The 16245-nt window shown below is 40.9% G+C and overlaps 1 protein-coding gene across 2 annotated transcripts in view; it reads right to left on the reverse strand.

The window, feature by feature from the left end:
• Window positions 1–16245, reverse strand: part of foxj3 (forkhead box J3) — a 197652-nt gene that overhangs the window by 32797 nt on the left and 148610 nt on the right. For both annotated transcript variants that reach the window (XM_062986443.1, XM_062986444.1), the window contains exons 4-5: window positions 11158–11241; window positions 3536–3637 (exon numbers count right to left, since the gene is read on the reverse strand). In XM_062986443.1, coding sequence (XP_062842513.1) covers window positions 3536–3637; window positions 11158–11241 — 186 coding nt within the window. The remainder of the gene's footprint in view (window positions 1–3535; window positions 3638–11157; window positions 11242–16245) is intronic.

Below are 16245 nucleotides of genomic sequence, written 5' to 3' on the forward strand. Positions count from 1 at the left end.
CCAGGGGCACAAATGCATCGAAAATTTCAATCAGTCAGTAAACAGCCCTTATTATAATCGAATCCAGCACAAGTGCAGAAGTAGAAATACTATGTGCAAGTAAGCCATAAAGGAAGCATTTACTCTCTCTCTACCCAAAGCTATTTTTACTTCCTAAAACTCATACAGCAGTTTGTATAACATCCCAAAAGCATGCCTACGCTGCAACAGGACACGGCAGGCGCCCAGTCCGAAAAGCAGCATGGGGTGAGAACAGACAAGGCAAACAGATCCACTACAAATACAGAATGTTTGTCTGTGGAAAGGGAGTGCTAGTTCTATATTTAGCCCTGAATTACAGTCATAAGCCTGGGATATCTTTACATACGAGAATAATCTGCAGCGTGAGACGTGGATTATGAAAGCAAAGAGAAAATCCACCCAGGTGTTGTAAACAATAGAGACGATTTCTCATGTCTGGGATTCGAGGATAGTGGTGAAATATAAGGGTGTGTAAATACGGCGAACTGTTTCGATCCATTGGCATTCCGTTCATTTCTTTTAGAACACAGATTTGCATTTTCAACGGAGCTGTAGTAGAGCGGGTGCCCAGCTTTAAATTCCTCAGTGTACACATCTTGGACAATCTCTCCGGGTCCCTCAACACGTCAGTCGTGGTCAGAAAGGCACAACAGCGCCTTTACTTTCTATGGAGACTCAAGAAAGCCCACTTGTGTCCCAGAATACTTGTCGACTTTTACCGTTGAACCATTGAGAGCATTCTAACAAGAAAGCTCTCCAGCGGGTGGTTAAAACCGTCCAACACATCACTGGCACCCAGTTACCCACCATACAGGACATTTACTATAAACGGTGCCTGGGCAGAGCAAAGAACATTATCAAGTTATTAACATTATCAACAACCATGGACTTTTCCCCTTTCTATCAGAACCAGCATTAACTTCTTTAGCAATTGGAGCTACAGTAGTTCGTCTGTTGGATCAGACCACACGGGTCAGCCTTCGCTCCCGGCTATCGCCGGTTTGCCCCTGTTCCCTCCTTGGACCACTTTTGATAGATACTGACTAGGGATGCATCGATACCATTTTTTCCCAACCGAGTACGAGTACAAGTACATGTATTTTTGTACTTGCCGATACCGATACCGATACCAATACCTATTTAGAATATCGTTTTTTTTTAACAAAAACACACGTGAGAAGTGACGAGAAGTTTAATGATACCACGTCCAAAAATGCACGTCAACAAGTAGCGAGTGATCAAAGTGTTTGTGCGCTGACGTAATGACATCAAGGAGGAAAAATAAATGAATCTGAGTGGATTTGGCAACACGAATAGCATGGATTGTTCTGTAGTGAGTTGGAGGTTAATAAATATTTTTGTAATGTTGGTGTTTTGTTGTTATGTTTTGTAGAGAACGATCAGGTCAGAAATACTGTAAAACGTGTGTGTGTGTGTGCCGGTGTATTCTGATATAAACTATATTATCCCCCTGTCCCACCTGTTTACACTCCTCTCCTGCGTTTCACCTCACACCGTATCCTGCGTTCTCATTGGCTGTTCGACATGTCACTCATTCCCAGTCGCACATCTCAGATCAGATATCTGACGTGCTAGAAAACTCGATCCGGTCGGCGAGCGCTCGGTGAGCCGGTCGGATCGAGTTGTTGGATAGTTCACACATAGCGATCGAGAGCCGAGTTTTGATCGCCGAGCGAACGGCGAGTTGCTCCCGAGACGGCAAATCTAGCACCAACCAGTCGCCGAGCGAAATTCAGGGCAAGAATCGTGTAGTGTGAACCAGGCATAACGCAGCAACGTGCACTAGGCACACGGTATCTGATGTTTAGTATCGGAGCCTCGTTTGCGAGTATGAGTACAAGTTAATGAGCGCGGTATCGGGCAAATACCCCATACCAGTATCGGTACTCATGCATCTCTAATACTGACCACTGCAGACCGGGAACACCTCCACAAGAGCTGCAGGTTTGGAGATGCTCTGACCCAGTCGTCTAGCCATCACGATTTGATCCTTGTCAAACTCGCTCAAATCCTTATGCTCGCCCATTTTTCCTGCTTCTAACAGCAACTTTGAGGATAAAATGTTCACTAATATATCCCACCCACTAACAGGTGCCATGATAAAGAGATAATCAGTGTTATTCACTTCACTGTCAGAGGTCATAATGTTATGCCTGGTCAGTGTATAAGACTAATCGGCTGGTCACCAGTTATGGCCGATCGATTAGTGCATCTCTTAGAACACTGAACGCAGTTCAGTGAAGTTGTGTGCTCATGATAGTCGGCATTGGCAGGTGTGAAAGCCAGTGAATGAGGGAATTCCCAATATTTGGCATGAAGCAGTGGGAGAGGTGGGGTCTGCTCTGTTTACAGGCCTCTTACTGAGAAAGCTCCTCTCAGAGGAGCCCCAACACTCAGATTTGGTGTTTTGCTCAAACCTCTGTTGTATAGAGGTGAGAAAATAGAGGACTGGTTTAAACGGAGTAACAACAAGTTGTGAATCTTCTGCATGAGCTAAAATGTTTAATATACTGTATAACAGGTTTAACATAAATATGGCCAAATCTGGACCTGGCAACCATAACCAAAACACAGACCCTTTATTGTCATTGCACATTGTACTTGTACACTTGCACAACGAAATTGGAATACAACCCCCCCCCCCCCCCCTTCCGTGCAAGAAAAAACAGCAAACAATAAAAGTATTATATACAAATATAAATATACAAATATAAAACAGTACTTAAAACAGAAGCAGAACTGAAGCTATAAGCTAATAGATGTGAATATTATGTGTAATTAGTAATAACGTCAACAACTAGGCTGTATGTGTGATCATTTCTGTTCATATTACATTAAGAGCCGTGCAGTATAATGAAATTCTTGTTCCGCATATCCAAGCGTGTTGGGAAGCTGGGGTCAGAGCGAAGGGTCAGCCATTGTACGGCAACCCTGGAGCAGACACGGTTAAGGACCTTGCTCAAGGGCCCAACAGTGGCTACACAGCAGAGGCTGGATTTGAAACAACAATCTTTAAACTGATAGCCAAAAGCTCTCGCCACTAGACTACCACTGTCTCTAAATGAGTAATTTAAGGGATTTAGTAATGTTAGATGTTCTGTAATTTAGGGGATTAAGTTTTGTATATGGACAGTAATTGTTGAAAAGCATTATTTAAAAAATGTGTTGCTTGGGTGAAACAGCGGTCTAACGTGTTAGCATTGCGAGCCACCAAACTTGCCAGGCAAGGGTGGCTGGGGGAGGTTAAGCTAGCAGCCTGCAGCAGACTAAAATACTATAGAGTTTTTAAAACTATACTTTTACAGTTTCAATTTATGCACTATATTCCTATATCTAAGCTTAAACATTTAGGAAATCACGACCTTATTACCTGCTCTACTTTTGTTAAATATTAGTAAAGCTCTACAAATTCATAAGGTCAAGTTCTGTAACAGTAAAAAAACAAGGGAGAAAACACAATGGTTTAACCGTTCTGTGGTAAATTGGTGGCTACCTTGTTAGTCACAGTGTTGATCGCCAATGTCGGAGAGGCACTTCCAGGGATGATGCATTCCATTCCCAAAGAATCTGAATCCAGGCTGTAGGGCGTAGAAGCCTGTAAAGAAACCAAAAGTTACAGTTAAACCCAAATTCTGTAATTTTGACAGATTTTATTTAAGAATCAAAATCTAAACAAGTACAGCACCTATAGCTTTTAATCTTATAAGCTTATAACCATGTTTTCAAAACATACACAGGTGCTACAACCACCTGGGCTACAACAGCTGGATGTTGGTGCGAGAAGAAGAATGTTTTTTATCGACAAATGTGACGATAGACAGACAGACAGACAGAAATAAATAGATTAGATAGATAGACAGACAGAAAGACAGACAGAGAAATAGATAGACAGAGAGATAGATTGATAGATAGAAAAATAGACAGACAGACAGACAGACAGACAGACACAGAAAAAAAGATGGATAGATAGACAGACAGACACACTGACTGACAGACAGACAGACAGACAGATACAGACAGACAGACAGACAGACAGACAGAGACAGACAGACAGACAGACAGACAGACTTTAGTGGTCCCTTACAGAAAATGTATTTGTTACAGCTGCTCTCATCAGAAAAAACAACTTACCACATACATACAACATCTACTGACACAGTAAAACATATATATATATATATATATATATATATATATATATATATTAGGGCTGTCGAAGTTAACGCGATAATAACGCATTAACGCGACCTCAATTTAACGCGATTAAAAAAATTAGTGCCATTAACGCAAATTCTAGTTCATGTTGACACTTGACTGGTAGAACAAACGTTTTAATGTCGGACTTGCCACCGTTTTTCATTTGCGGTTTGTTAACATAATGTAACCGATCGTGGTAGTGATGCACTTGCATAATAAAGAAATAAATACACGCTATATTCACAAGTTGTCGGGAGCAGAACACTTTATTACACTTAATTAACTTCTTCTTCTGTACCGAATACCGGAAAGCTGAGTCAAGCACGTTAGTTCATGAACTATGGAAGCCCCAAAGGGTCAAAACACACTCACTTCGTGTAGAAACGTCCATCAAACCATCGTCACGATACAACCACAGACAAGTCTGATACAATAACTACGCCTTATCCCACCTAAAGCACCGCTGATCTACAATGTTTGCTGATGGAGAAATTCTAACCTACAATCTGACATTTACTGCCTAGTATGTGAGTGAATAAACTCCCTTACAGTTTTCTCTTGTCCCAGCAGTTTTTAACATAAGTACATTTAGCATAAAATGTGTTCACCATTTTAATTGTAACATTTCACTTAAAAATCCTTGTTTTCTATAACATTTACACAGATTTTTTTTAATGCGATTAATCGCGATTAACTATATGAAATTCTGAGATTAATCGCGATTAAAAATTTTAATCGTTTGACAGCCCTAATATATATATATATATATATATATATACAGTATATACACACACACACACACACACACACACACACATATATATATATATATATAATCTAACATTGCTAAATCAAACAATTACAAAAAAATCTATATACATGTTAACATAAAAGAGGAGACGTCTGCATAGCATACAATAATTTTTTTTATAAATTATCGGATAGTCAGATGGCAGCCGTTAGGAAAGACGCTCAGTCCTGCATCTGGGTCAAATCAGCCTATGACTATGATTGAAACACCCCAAGAGCATGAAGTGGGTGCAAACGATTAACGATTATTAAGTTCAGTTTCATGAGCATTCCTAACTCAGCTACCTGCTAAATTGAGTCCTGTTCAGACCCAATTATAGAGCTGGCCTTTTTGATAAGTTTATTGATTTTGTTTCAGTCTGTTGGGCGAGCACCCTCACCCCAGCACACTGGCCACCACACACTGATAGACGGGTGCAGCAAATGTGATTGTTGATATACAGTGTATCACAAAAGTGAGTACACCCCTCACATTTCTGCAGATATTTAAGTATATCTTTTCATGGGACAACACTGACAAAATGACACTTTGACACAATGAAAAGTAGTCTGTGTGCAGCTTATATAACAGTGTAAATTTATTCTTCCCTCAAAATAACTCAATATACAGCCATTAATGTCTAAACCACCGGCAACAAAAGTGAGTACACCCCTTAGTGAAAGTTCCTGAAGTGTCAATATTTTGTGTGGCCACCATTATTTCCCAGAACTGCCTTAACTCTCCTGGGCATGGAGTTTACCAGAGCTTCACAGGTTGCCACTGGAATGCTTTTCCACTCCTCCATGACGACATCACGGAGCTGGCAGATATTCGAGACTTTGCGCTCCTCCACCTTCCGCTTGAGGATGCCCCAAAGATGTTCTATTGGGTTTAGGTCTGGAGACATGCTTGGCCAGTCCATCACCTTTACCCTCAGCCTCTTCAATAAAGCAGTGGTCGTCTTAGAGGAGTGTTTGGGGTCATTATCATGCTGGAACACTGCCCTGCGACCCAGTTTCCGGAGGGAGGGGATCATGCTCTGCTTCAGTATTTCACAGTACATATTGGAGTTCATGTGTCCCTCAATTAAATGTAACTCCCCAACACCTGCTGCACTCATGCAGCCCCAGAACATGGCATTCCCACCACCATGCTTTACTGTAGGCATGACACACTTATCTTTGTACTCCTCACCTGATTGCCGCCACACATGCTTGAGACCATCTGAACCAAACAAATTAATCTTGGTCTCATCAGACCATAGGACATGGTTCCAGTAATCCATGTCCTTTGTTGACATGTCTTCTGCAAACTGTTTGCGGGCTTTCTTGTGTAGAGACTTCAGAAGAGGCTTCCTTCTTGGGTGACAGCCATGCAGACCAATTTGATGTAGTGTGCGGCGTATGGTCTGAGCACTGACAGGCTGACCCCCCACCTTTTCAATCTCTGCAGCAATGCTGACAGCACTCCTGCGCCTATCTTTCAAAGACAGCAGTTGGATGTGACGCTGAGCACGTGCACTCAGCTTCTTTGGACGACCAACTGAGTGGACCCTGTTCTGAGTGGACCCTGCTCTTTTAAAACGCTGGATGATCTTGGCCACTGTGCTGCAGCTCAGTTTCAGGGTGTTGGCAATCTTCTTTTAGCCTTGGCCATCTTCATGTAGCGCAACAATTCGTCTTTTAAGATCCTCAGAGAGTTCTTTGCCATGAGGTGCCATGTTGGAACTTTCAGTGACCAGTATGAGAGAGTGTGAGAGCTGTACTACTAAATTGAACACACCTGCTCCCTATGCACACCTGAGACCTAGTAACACTAACGAGTCACATGACATTTTGGAGGGAAAATGACAAGCAGTGCTCAATTTGGACATTTAGGGGTGTAGTCTCTTAGGGGTGTACTCACTTTTGTTGCCGGTGGTTTAGACATTAATGGCTGTATATTGAGTTATTTTGAGGGAAGAATAAATTTACACTGTTATATAAGCTGCACACAGACTACTTTTCATTGTGTCAAAGTGTCATTTTGTCAGTGTTGTCCCATGAAAAGATATACTTAAATATCTGCAGAAATGTGAGGGGTGTACTCACTTTTGTGATACACTGTACCTGTAGCTGGGGACAAGTTCCACCTTTTTTGTAAAAAAAAAAAAAACTGCAATGTAAATATTAACATAATAATCATACCAGGGGGCTGTAAATGTGCAGTAATACTTAAAACATGACAATAACAGCCACACAACAGCATTGTTCAGATTTTCTATTGGCTGCTTATTTTTTAAATCTGGAGAATTAAAAGCTTTGTCCACTAGAGAGCAGGTAAGAGCTAAAACAGCACTACCCACAATATTACATGTTGCATTTACATGAAAAAAAATCGTGTATTTATTATTAAGGAATGTATTTAAATCTACAGCTTATTCGTAATCTCTTCTCATGAAATTACAAGATGTGTACGAGCAACACACTCAACAAAATTACGTGTGCTAATTTTCAGGATCTATGCACGGTTAGAAAAAGGCCAACACGTTAGGTGTCAATGTTTAGTCCATAAATGTGTTGCTGTAGTCCTCCTATAAAGCCATACATATTTAAATTTAACAGTGTTGAGACATTGAGTCAAACATGCTTATGCATACCCTGTTAAACCAGACATTTAAGAGCCTAGCTCAGACTTCAGATCCAGATATGTTCAAGCCAGGAGCCAGACATTATTGGATTTCAGTGATGCTATGCAGACAACATTTGTTTAAATTGCTGTTTTTCGTTTAAAAATAATTCAATATCTACATTTAATAATTGCAGTTTTTCGTTTTAAAATAACCCGGGGTCTGAGTTTAATGACGACAATTTTGACTGCATTTATGTAATATACTGTTTTTTTTTCGTGTTAAAATAATTAATGATCTACATTTAATGATTGCAGTATTTTCACTGTATTTGTTTAATTCACTGTTTTTTTGTTTAAAACATTAAGGGCTATGTTTAATTATTGCAGTATTGACTGTATAATTTACTGTTTTCCGTGTTAAAATAATTAATTATACAACAGTTAGTTCCAACCTTACAATCTGATTGGTTGAGAAGCGTTCTAAACGGCCTTTTCACACCAAAACTGTATTACTCCGCTGAAGCGTTGCCAGTAACGACAAGCTTCATGCACACAAATGCGCACGCAGGCGACACAGCCTTTTTTCCCGATCGCGTTTTAAATCCGTTATCTGATATACAATCTAGCGCACTGTGTAGGGAACATAAATCAATTGTCTAATATATTGTCGTGCACTATGTAATGAACATGAATGCGTTATCTGATATACAATCTAGTGCACTGTGTAGGGAACATAACCAATTGTCTAATTCACTATCTAGTGCACTATGTAGGGAACATAAATCCGTGATCTGATACACAATCTAGTGCACTATGTAGGGAACATTAATGTGTTTGTAACACGAACAGTTTAATTTGAGCTTAATAGCCCAGTTAGTCTATCACCCATAATCCTTTGGAGTGTGCAAGAGGTTTTTTATTTCTTTTTATTTCCCTTCAGAGGTTCTTGCCTTTTTCTTCTTGTTCTTACCTCCCTGAAATGAGTGTTTGCAACTTGGGATGTCTGCTTTGTAGTGTTAAACTTTATATTCGTTGTGGAACTACTTTTTGGCGGAAGGTATTGTCAATATTAAAGCATATTTATTATGAAATTCAGGGCTTCTTTGATTTATTTTCTTTCTTTATTTTGTAAAAACTGTTGTATGAAAGCAATAGAACACTTGAGGTCGTGTGTTATTCGCGATAACACACTCCCTCTCGTGTTCTATTGCTTAATTATCTAAATTTAATTATTGCAGTATTTTCACTGTATTTGTTTAATTCACTGTTTTTTCGTTTAAAACATTAAGGGCTATGTTTAATTATTGCTGTATTGACTGTTTAATTTACTGTTTTCCGTGTTAAAATAATTAATGGTCTAAATTTAATGATTGCAGTATTTTAACTGTATTTGTTTGATTTACTGTTTAATTACGTTATTGCAGCATTGACTGTTTTGTTTACTGTTTAAAAACAATTCGAGTTCGTTTTGAAACAATTCAAGATCTACATTTAATGGTTGCAGTTTTTCATTTAAAATAACCCAGAGTCTGCGTTTAATGACTGCAGTTTTAACTGCATTTATGTAATTCACTTTTTTTGTTTTAAATTAATTAATGTTCTAAATATAATCATTGCAGTATTGGCTGTATTTGTTTGATTTACTTTGTTTATTTACTGCTAATTTTGTTAAAGATATTATGATGTTTCACATGAGTTCGTTAAAAATAGTAATAAACCAGTTTAGACCATGTTTCATGTCTTGCTTGCGCTAAAAATTGCATGTTGCCCTGCCATGGCATATAGCCCCGCCCTCGATCGGTATCGGCTATCGGCCGATCGCGCTGAAAGGAGATCGGCGATCGGAATCGGCCTCAAAAACGCTGATCGGTCCATCTCTAGAATTAATGGTGACAAAATTCACTAACAAAGAAGTTTGAGGGCATTTAAAGATTTGTACATATAATAAAACATTCTAATTAAAGTAATTTTTTAATTCTAATTTACAACTAATAAATGTTTAAATTTTAAAGGTTACATGTTAATATCAGAAAATATGGTCCAGATGTTTCCAAACAGCAGTTTAACGGGCCGGTTCGAAAACCTAGTGAGCTGCCTTGCTGTCTTACTGTCTACATAGGCAGCTGCCTCAGTAGAGAGGATTCTAATAAATCATCGACTTATAAGTCAGGTTATTCGAACGCACTACTTATTAGACAGCGATTCCATCAGTTTCGTTTACTAAGCTAACACAGTTAGCCTCATGCCATTCAAACCAATGGGATGGGGTGGCACAATGGGCTAGCATGTCAACTAACATCTCCCTCCGTGTACCGAAAACGGTCAAATTCACTGATAAGCTCGAATTAGCAAATTTATACAAATTAAAAATCAATAATGGGCGCCCAGGTGGCGTAGCGGGATATTCCGCTTGCACACCAGCACTTAGATTCTGGTGTGGGCGCCATCTAGCGGGCATAATTGGCAGTGCCTGCAGCAGATACTAATTGGCCACCGTATCTGCTGGGTGGGGGCCGGACTATGTGTGGGTGGGTGGGGTCTTCATACGCTGTGTAAGGACCCTGATTGGTGGAAAAGACGCCTGTGCAGAAGGCAGGGGCGAGTGAAGGGGGGCTGTGCACGTGTCGGAAGAGGCGTGTACAGCGATGTGCTCTCCTCGGATGCAATCGAGTATCCCTCAGCAGCGGACGACAGCGGAAAATAGGGAGAAAATGCATTTTAAAAAATCAATAATACTATATTTACGTTTGAAAATAACTGCACCATATATCATATTTTTTATTTTTCTGTGAGAAAAGTTGTGCCGCACTGAATGCTGGGATTGCCTACACCATTAAGGCCGCATCGGATGCTCCGGTGTTATTCTGTCAAAATACAGTTCAGATTTAAGGTGCCTTAGTAGGCAGCATTTTAAGGCATCTAGGAATTCGAACAGCCTCCTTCTCAGGAGCGTGCGTAGGATGACGTTAAAGTCTGATACAACCACTTTCGGAATTCTGTAAAATATCCCTGTCTGGTTTTGTGGATTACTGGCTTATATAGTTATGGGGGCGGCACGGTGGCTTAGTGGGTAGCGCTGTCGCTTCACAGCAAGAAGGTCCTGGGTTCGATCCCCAGGTGGGGCGGTCCGGGTCCTTTCTGTGCGGAGTTTGCATGTTCTCCCCGTGTCCGCGTGGGTTTTCTCCGGGTGCTCCGGTTTTCTCCCACAGTCCAAAAACATGCCACCAGGCTAATTGGAAACACTGAATTGTCCTATAGATACCTAGCCGCTAGACGCACAAACCAGTGCATTGTAGTGCCGGTCCCAAGCCAGGATAAAATAGGGAGGGTTGTGTCAGGAAGGTCATCTGGCGTAAAAACTGTGCCAAATCCCACCGGCGACCCCTAACGGGAAGAAGCCGGAAATGCTGACCCCGTAATCGAAAAACGGGACAAAGGCTGAGGAACAAGAAGACTGGCTTATTTATTTATGGCATTCTCCGTTTCTTTCTTTTCCTGTGGTATACAGACACACTCACCCGCTCTCCTGACCGTGGCCTCTTTTTGGGCCGCGTGGGCAACGTATCCTCCTTTGGATTTGCATCAATCGCCCAGTAGGAACCCTAAAAACAAGAGAAAAAAATTCAGTATCAGATCCAAACGATGTAACCACTTTCTAAAACAGTACCTAATTTAAACCTGCACCGACAGTACAAAGTTCTCATATGAGAAAGTTTTCACTACGCAATACACACCGATAAGGCATAACATTATGACCACCTTCCTAATATTGTGTTGGTCCATCTTTTGCTACCAAGACAGCCCTGCAACTGTGATGAACTGTGTATTCTGACACCTAGTAGCTCGTCTGTTGGATCGGACCACACGGGCCAGCCTTCGCTCCCAACGTGCATCAATGAGCCTTGGCTGCCCATGACCCTGTTTACCGGTTTACCACTTTTGATAGATACTGACCACTGCAGACGGGGAACACCCCACAAGAGCTGCAGTTTTGGAGATGCTCTGACCCAGTCGTCTAGCCATCACAATTTGGCCCTTGACAAACTCGCTCAAATACTTACGCTCGCCCATTTTTCCTAAATTTATTGCTGTAGTCCTCCTATAAAGCCAGACATACTTAATTTAACAGTGTTGAGCCATTCTGAGTCAAACATGCTTATGCATACCCTGTTAAACCAGACATCCAGATCCAGATATGTTCTAGCCAGGACCAAGCCATATAAGATAATCCTTTATTAGTCCCACAATGGGGAAATTCACATTGTTGCAGCAGCAAAGGGATAGTACAGCACTCAGTAAAAAAAAATAGACGATAAAAAATAAAAATAGTACAATGTATAACAATAATAATAAAAAGTCAGAAAACTCTAAAAATATTTACAATAACTGCACGTGAGAATATTGCACATTGTAATAGTTACACAAAATTTGCACATTTTAATGAATAATAATTTAAAGTGTGTGTGTGATCTATCTGGAGCAGTGCTGGTTGTATAATCTAACAGCAGCAGGAAGGAAGGACCTACGGTACCGCTCCTTCCCACATTTAGGGTGAAGCAGCCTGTCACTGAAGGAGCTGCCCAGTGCTGCCAGAGTCTCATGCATGGGGTGGGAATCATTCTCCAGCATGGATGCCAGCTTGGCTAACATCCTTCTGTCTCCCACCACCTGCACTGGGTCTAAGGGGCTCCCCAGGATAGAGCCGGCCCTCTTAATGAGTTTGTTCAGTCTCTTCCTGTCCGCTGTAGAGATGCTACTGCCCCAGCATACCACTCCGTAAAAGATGGCTGATGCCACCACTGTATCAAAGAAAGTCCTTAGGAGTGCCCCCCGCACTCCAAATGACCTCAGTCTCCTGAGTAGGTAGAGTCTACTCTGACCTTTTTTATAAAGTGCGTTAGTGTTAACTGACCAGTCCAGTTTGTTGTTTAGATGAACACCCAGGTACTTATAAGAGTCCACTCTCTCAATGTCCATTCCCTGGATGTTTACCGGTGACAAGGTGGATCTGCACCTGCGGAAATCCACCACCAGTTCTTTGGTCTTCCCCACGTTTAACTGGAGGTGGTTCAGCAGACACCAGTCCATGAAGTCCTGGATCAGTTCTCTGTACTCGCTGTCCTCGTCATTGTTTATAAGTCCGACAATTGCTGAGTCATCAGAGAACTTCTGGATTATTAACCCATTATTATCCCTACGGGGCAAAACAGTGGCTTAGTGGGTAGCACTGTCGCCTCACAGCAAAAAGGTCCTGGATTTGATTCCCAGGTGGAGCGATCCAGGTCCTTTCTGTGTGGAGTTTGCACGTTCTTAACGAGTCTGTGTGGGTTTCCTCCCACAGTCCAAAGACATGCAAGTGAGGTGACTTGGAGATACGAAATTGTTCATGACTGTGTTTGACATTAAACTTGTAAACTGATGAATCTTGAGTAACCAGTAATTACCTGTCCAGTCATGAATGTCATAAAACCATGTAAACATGACATTAAAATCCTAATAAATAATAAATAACATCCCTATGACATACAAATAAAATACGTGCATTAATGGTGACAAAATTCAATAAGCAAGATGTTAGTTTAAGGGCATTTAGAGATTTGTACATATAATTGAAAATTCTAAATAAGGTCATTTGTAAATTCAAGGGCCAAACTGTGATGGCTAGACGACTGGGTCAGAGCATCTCCAAAACTGCAGCTCCTGTGGGGTGTTCCCGATCTGCAGTGGTCAGTATCTATCAAAAGTGGTAAACCGGCGACAGAGTCATGGGCAGCCAAGGCTCATTGATGCATGTGGGAAGCGAAGGCTGGCCTGTGGGCCAATCCAGCAGATGAGATACTGTAGCTCAAATTGCTGAAGAAGTTAATGCTGGTTCTGATAGAAAGGTGTCAGAATACACAGTTCAGATTTTCCTGCTTCTAACACATCAACTTTGAGGATCAAATGTTCACTTGCTGCCTAATATATCCCACCTACTAACAGGTGCTGTGATGAAAGTGTTATCCACTTCACCTGTAAGTGGTCATAATGTTATGCCTAGTCGGTGTAATCATCAGAGATGTTTAACAGTATGTCGAGTTAGAAAGATGCTCTTACAATAAAGGAACTTCATAAACCAAATACTGGGGTTGTTTTACAGTCAGGTGTTGTCCATCATAAAGCTTTCAGCACATCAAAATTTCAGTGTGCACATTTGTAAGCCCGTCATGTCAAGAAGACACTTACGAAGCTGCATGTCTGGGGTGTAAAAGCCGGCGCTTCTATAATCAACCCTTTGTATCTCCTGGCCTTCTCCTGAGCCTCCTGGCATAGACAGGTAAAACACTCATACCCACCCGAACCCCTCTTCTTCTCAGCTTTATCGATTGCTCCGACTCAAGACCAGACAGAGACGACGGGTATCTGGTCAAGTCTTGGGTAATCAGACGGAGCACTGCTCGGTTTGAAGAAGCAGGTATACAAACACCCAAGACCTGACTGAATAATTTATCTTTGCACTCTTCCTGTTTTTCGTTATTTCTATTTTTCTCAATAGTGCTGCACATCCTCACTTCTAAAGGCAACAACGGCTCAAAAAGAAAAAAACAATACGTTTGTTTCCCTTTTCTTCATATCGTCAGGAGAAACAACCTTTTAAATAAAAGAACATCCAATAAAAGGCATGAACAACAACTACAATTTGCCTTAAAATGCCAGCAACGGATTAATCAGCAGGGCTCTGTAAATGACACAATAAAAAACTGAACCATCATAAACACCCATCTATTAGCAAAGCCGAACAATTAGCCAAATGTGTAAACATTTAGGATCAGACGCTAATTGCTTTCCAGTGATTAACCAATATCAGAAAGTGAGCCAGCATAGCAGCTAATGACAACAATAATACATGGATAGCAGTAAAATATACCAGTAATAAACCTATAATGAATATACACTGATCAGCCATAACATTAAAACCACCTCCTTGTTTCTACACTCACTGTCCATTTTATCAGCTCCACTTACCATATTTGTAGCTCTACAATTACTGACTGTAGTCCATCTGTTTCTCTGCATGCTTTGTTAGCCCCCTTTCATGCTGTTCTTCAATGGTCAGGACCCCCACAGGACCACTACAGAGCAGGTATTATATATATTTAGGTGGTGGATCATTCTCAGCACTGCAGTGACACCAACATGGTGGTGGTGTGTTAGTGTGTGTTGTGCTGGTATGAGTGGATCAGACACAGCAGCACTGCTGGAGCTTTTAAACACCTCACTGTCACTGCTGGACTGAGAATAGTCCACCAACCAAAAATATATCCAGCCAACAGCGGCCCGTGGGCAGCGTCCTGTGACCACTGATGAAGGTCTAGAAGATGACCGACTCAAACAGCAGCAATAGATGAGCGATCGTCTCTGACTTTACATCTACAAGGTGGACCAACTAGTCAGGAGTGTCCGACAGAGTGGACAGTGACAATAACACACCACCACCATGTCAGTGTCACTCCAGTGCTGAGAATGATCCACCACCTAATAATACCTGCTCTGTAGTGGTCCTGGGAGAGTCCTGACTATTGGAGAAGCAGGCTAAAGAAGTATGTAGAGAAACAGAACTACATTGTAGAACTACAAAGTGCTTCTATATGGTAAGTGGAGCTGATAAAATGAACAGTGAGTGTAGAAAAAAGGAGGTGGTTTTAATGTTATCACTGATCAGTGTATGTACTTACTTAAATAATGCACACAGCCTTACCAACAAAGATGAAATAAAAAGAGGGGTAATTGGGAACTAATATGAACTAGCACGATTAGATTAGCAGAGCTCATTTAGAACCCCAGCTGAAATGTGACCTCATAATTCACTCCTAATCTCAATTTCACAAAGGAGTTTGTAATCACTCATAGGTTAAAAATCACTTTGCTGTTAGCTCTCTAATGAAAGTGCTGATGCATAACTAAGTTCTGAAGGACAGTCTGCAGTGAGAACACCAGACAGACTTTCAGAACAAAGGATGGGATGCAAAGCTTTTATCAACTAAAATGTTCCCCGTTATATCCTTGTGAGGCAAGTGCTACCCACCTAGCACTGCCACCCTAAATATTAAATAAACAATAAAAATGGTATTTTTGTATTAACTGTGCTATGGCGGCATTTGAAAAATCCATACGGTATGAGGAATCAAAGACAATATACTAGGGATGTCCCGATCCCGATCATTAATTTTGATCCCGATCCGATACAGAGTCTCAAACCGATACTTGTATTTTCTAGATATTGTCTAGATAAGAACTAGATAATACTGTTCACACAGTGCACACTTCAAGTACATTACAGTTATTCAAATTAATCCAATGTACAGTATATGTTTAACAACTGAATAGCTCTGCAGTGCTGTAGGAAAAAATTGCCTGCATCCAAGCTATTGCTTAATGTTCTTTTATTTTTACAAAATAAAAGTAAACAAACTTAGTGCAGCATTGTAGTAGTAAAACTAGAACACTCAAAATGAAGTGAAGGTTCTTTTTGAGGAAAATCAGCATCTCTGTCGTGTTAGCGGACAACCGGTTCATCTTCTCATCACATAATAATAAACTCGCTGTATTCGGCTGAGTGTTTATTT

The sequence above is a fragment of the Trichomycterus rosablanca genome, chromosome 24 (assembly GCF_030014385.1).
Source record: "Trichomycterus rosablanca isolate fTriRos1 chromosome 24, fTriRos1.hap1, whole genome shotgun sequence".
NCBI classification, from domain to species: domain Eukaryota; kingdom Metazoa; phylum Chordata; class Actinopteri; order Siluriformes; family Trichomycteridae; genus Trichomycterus; species Trichomycterus rosablanca.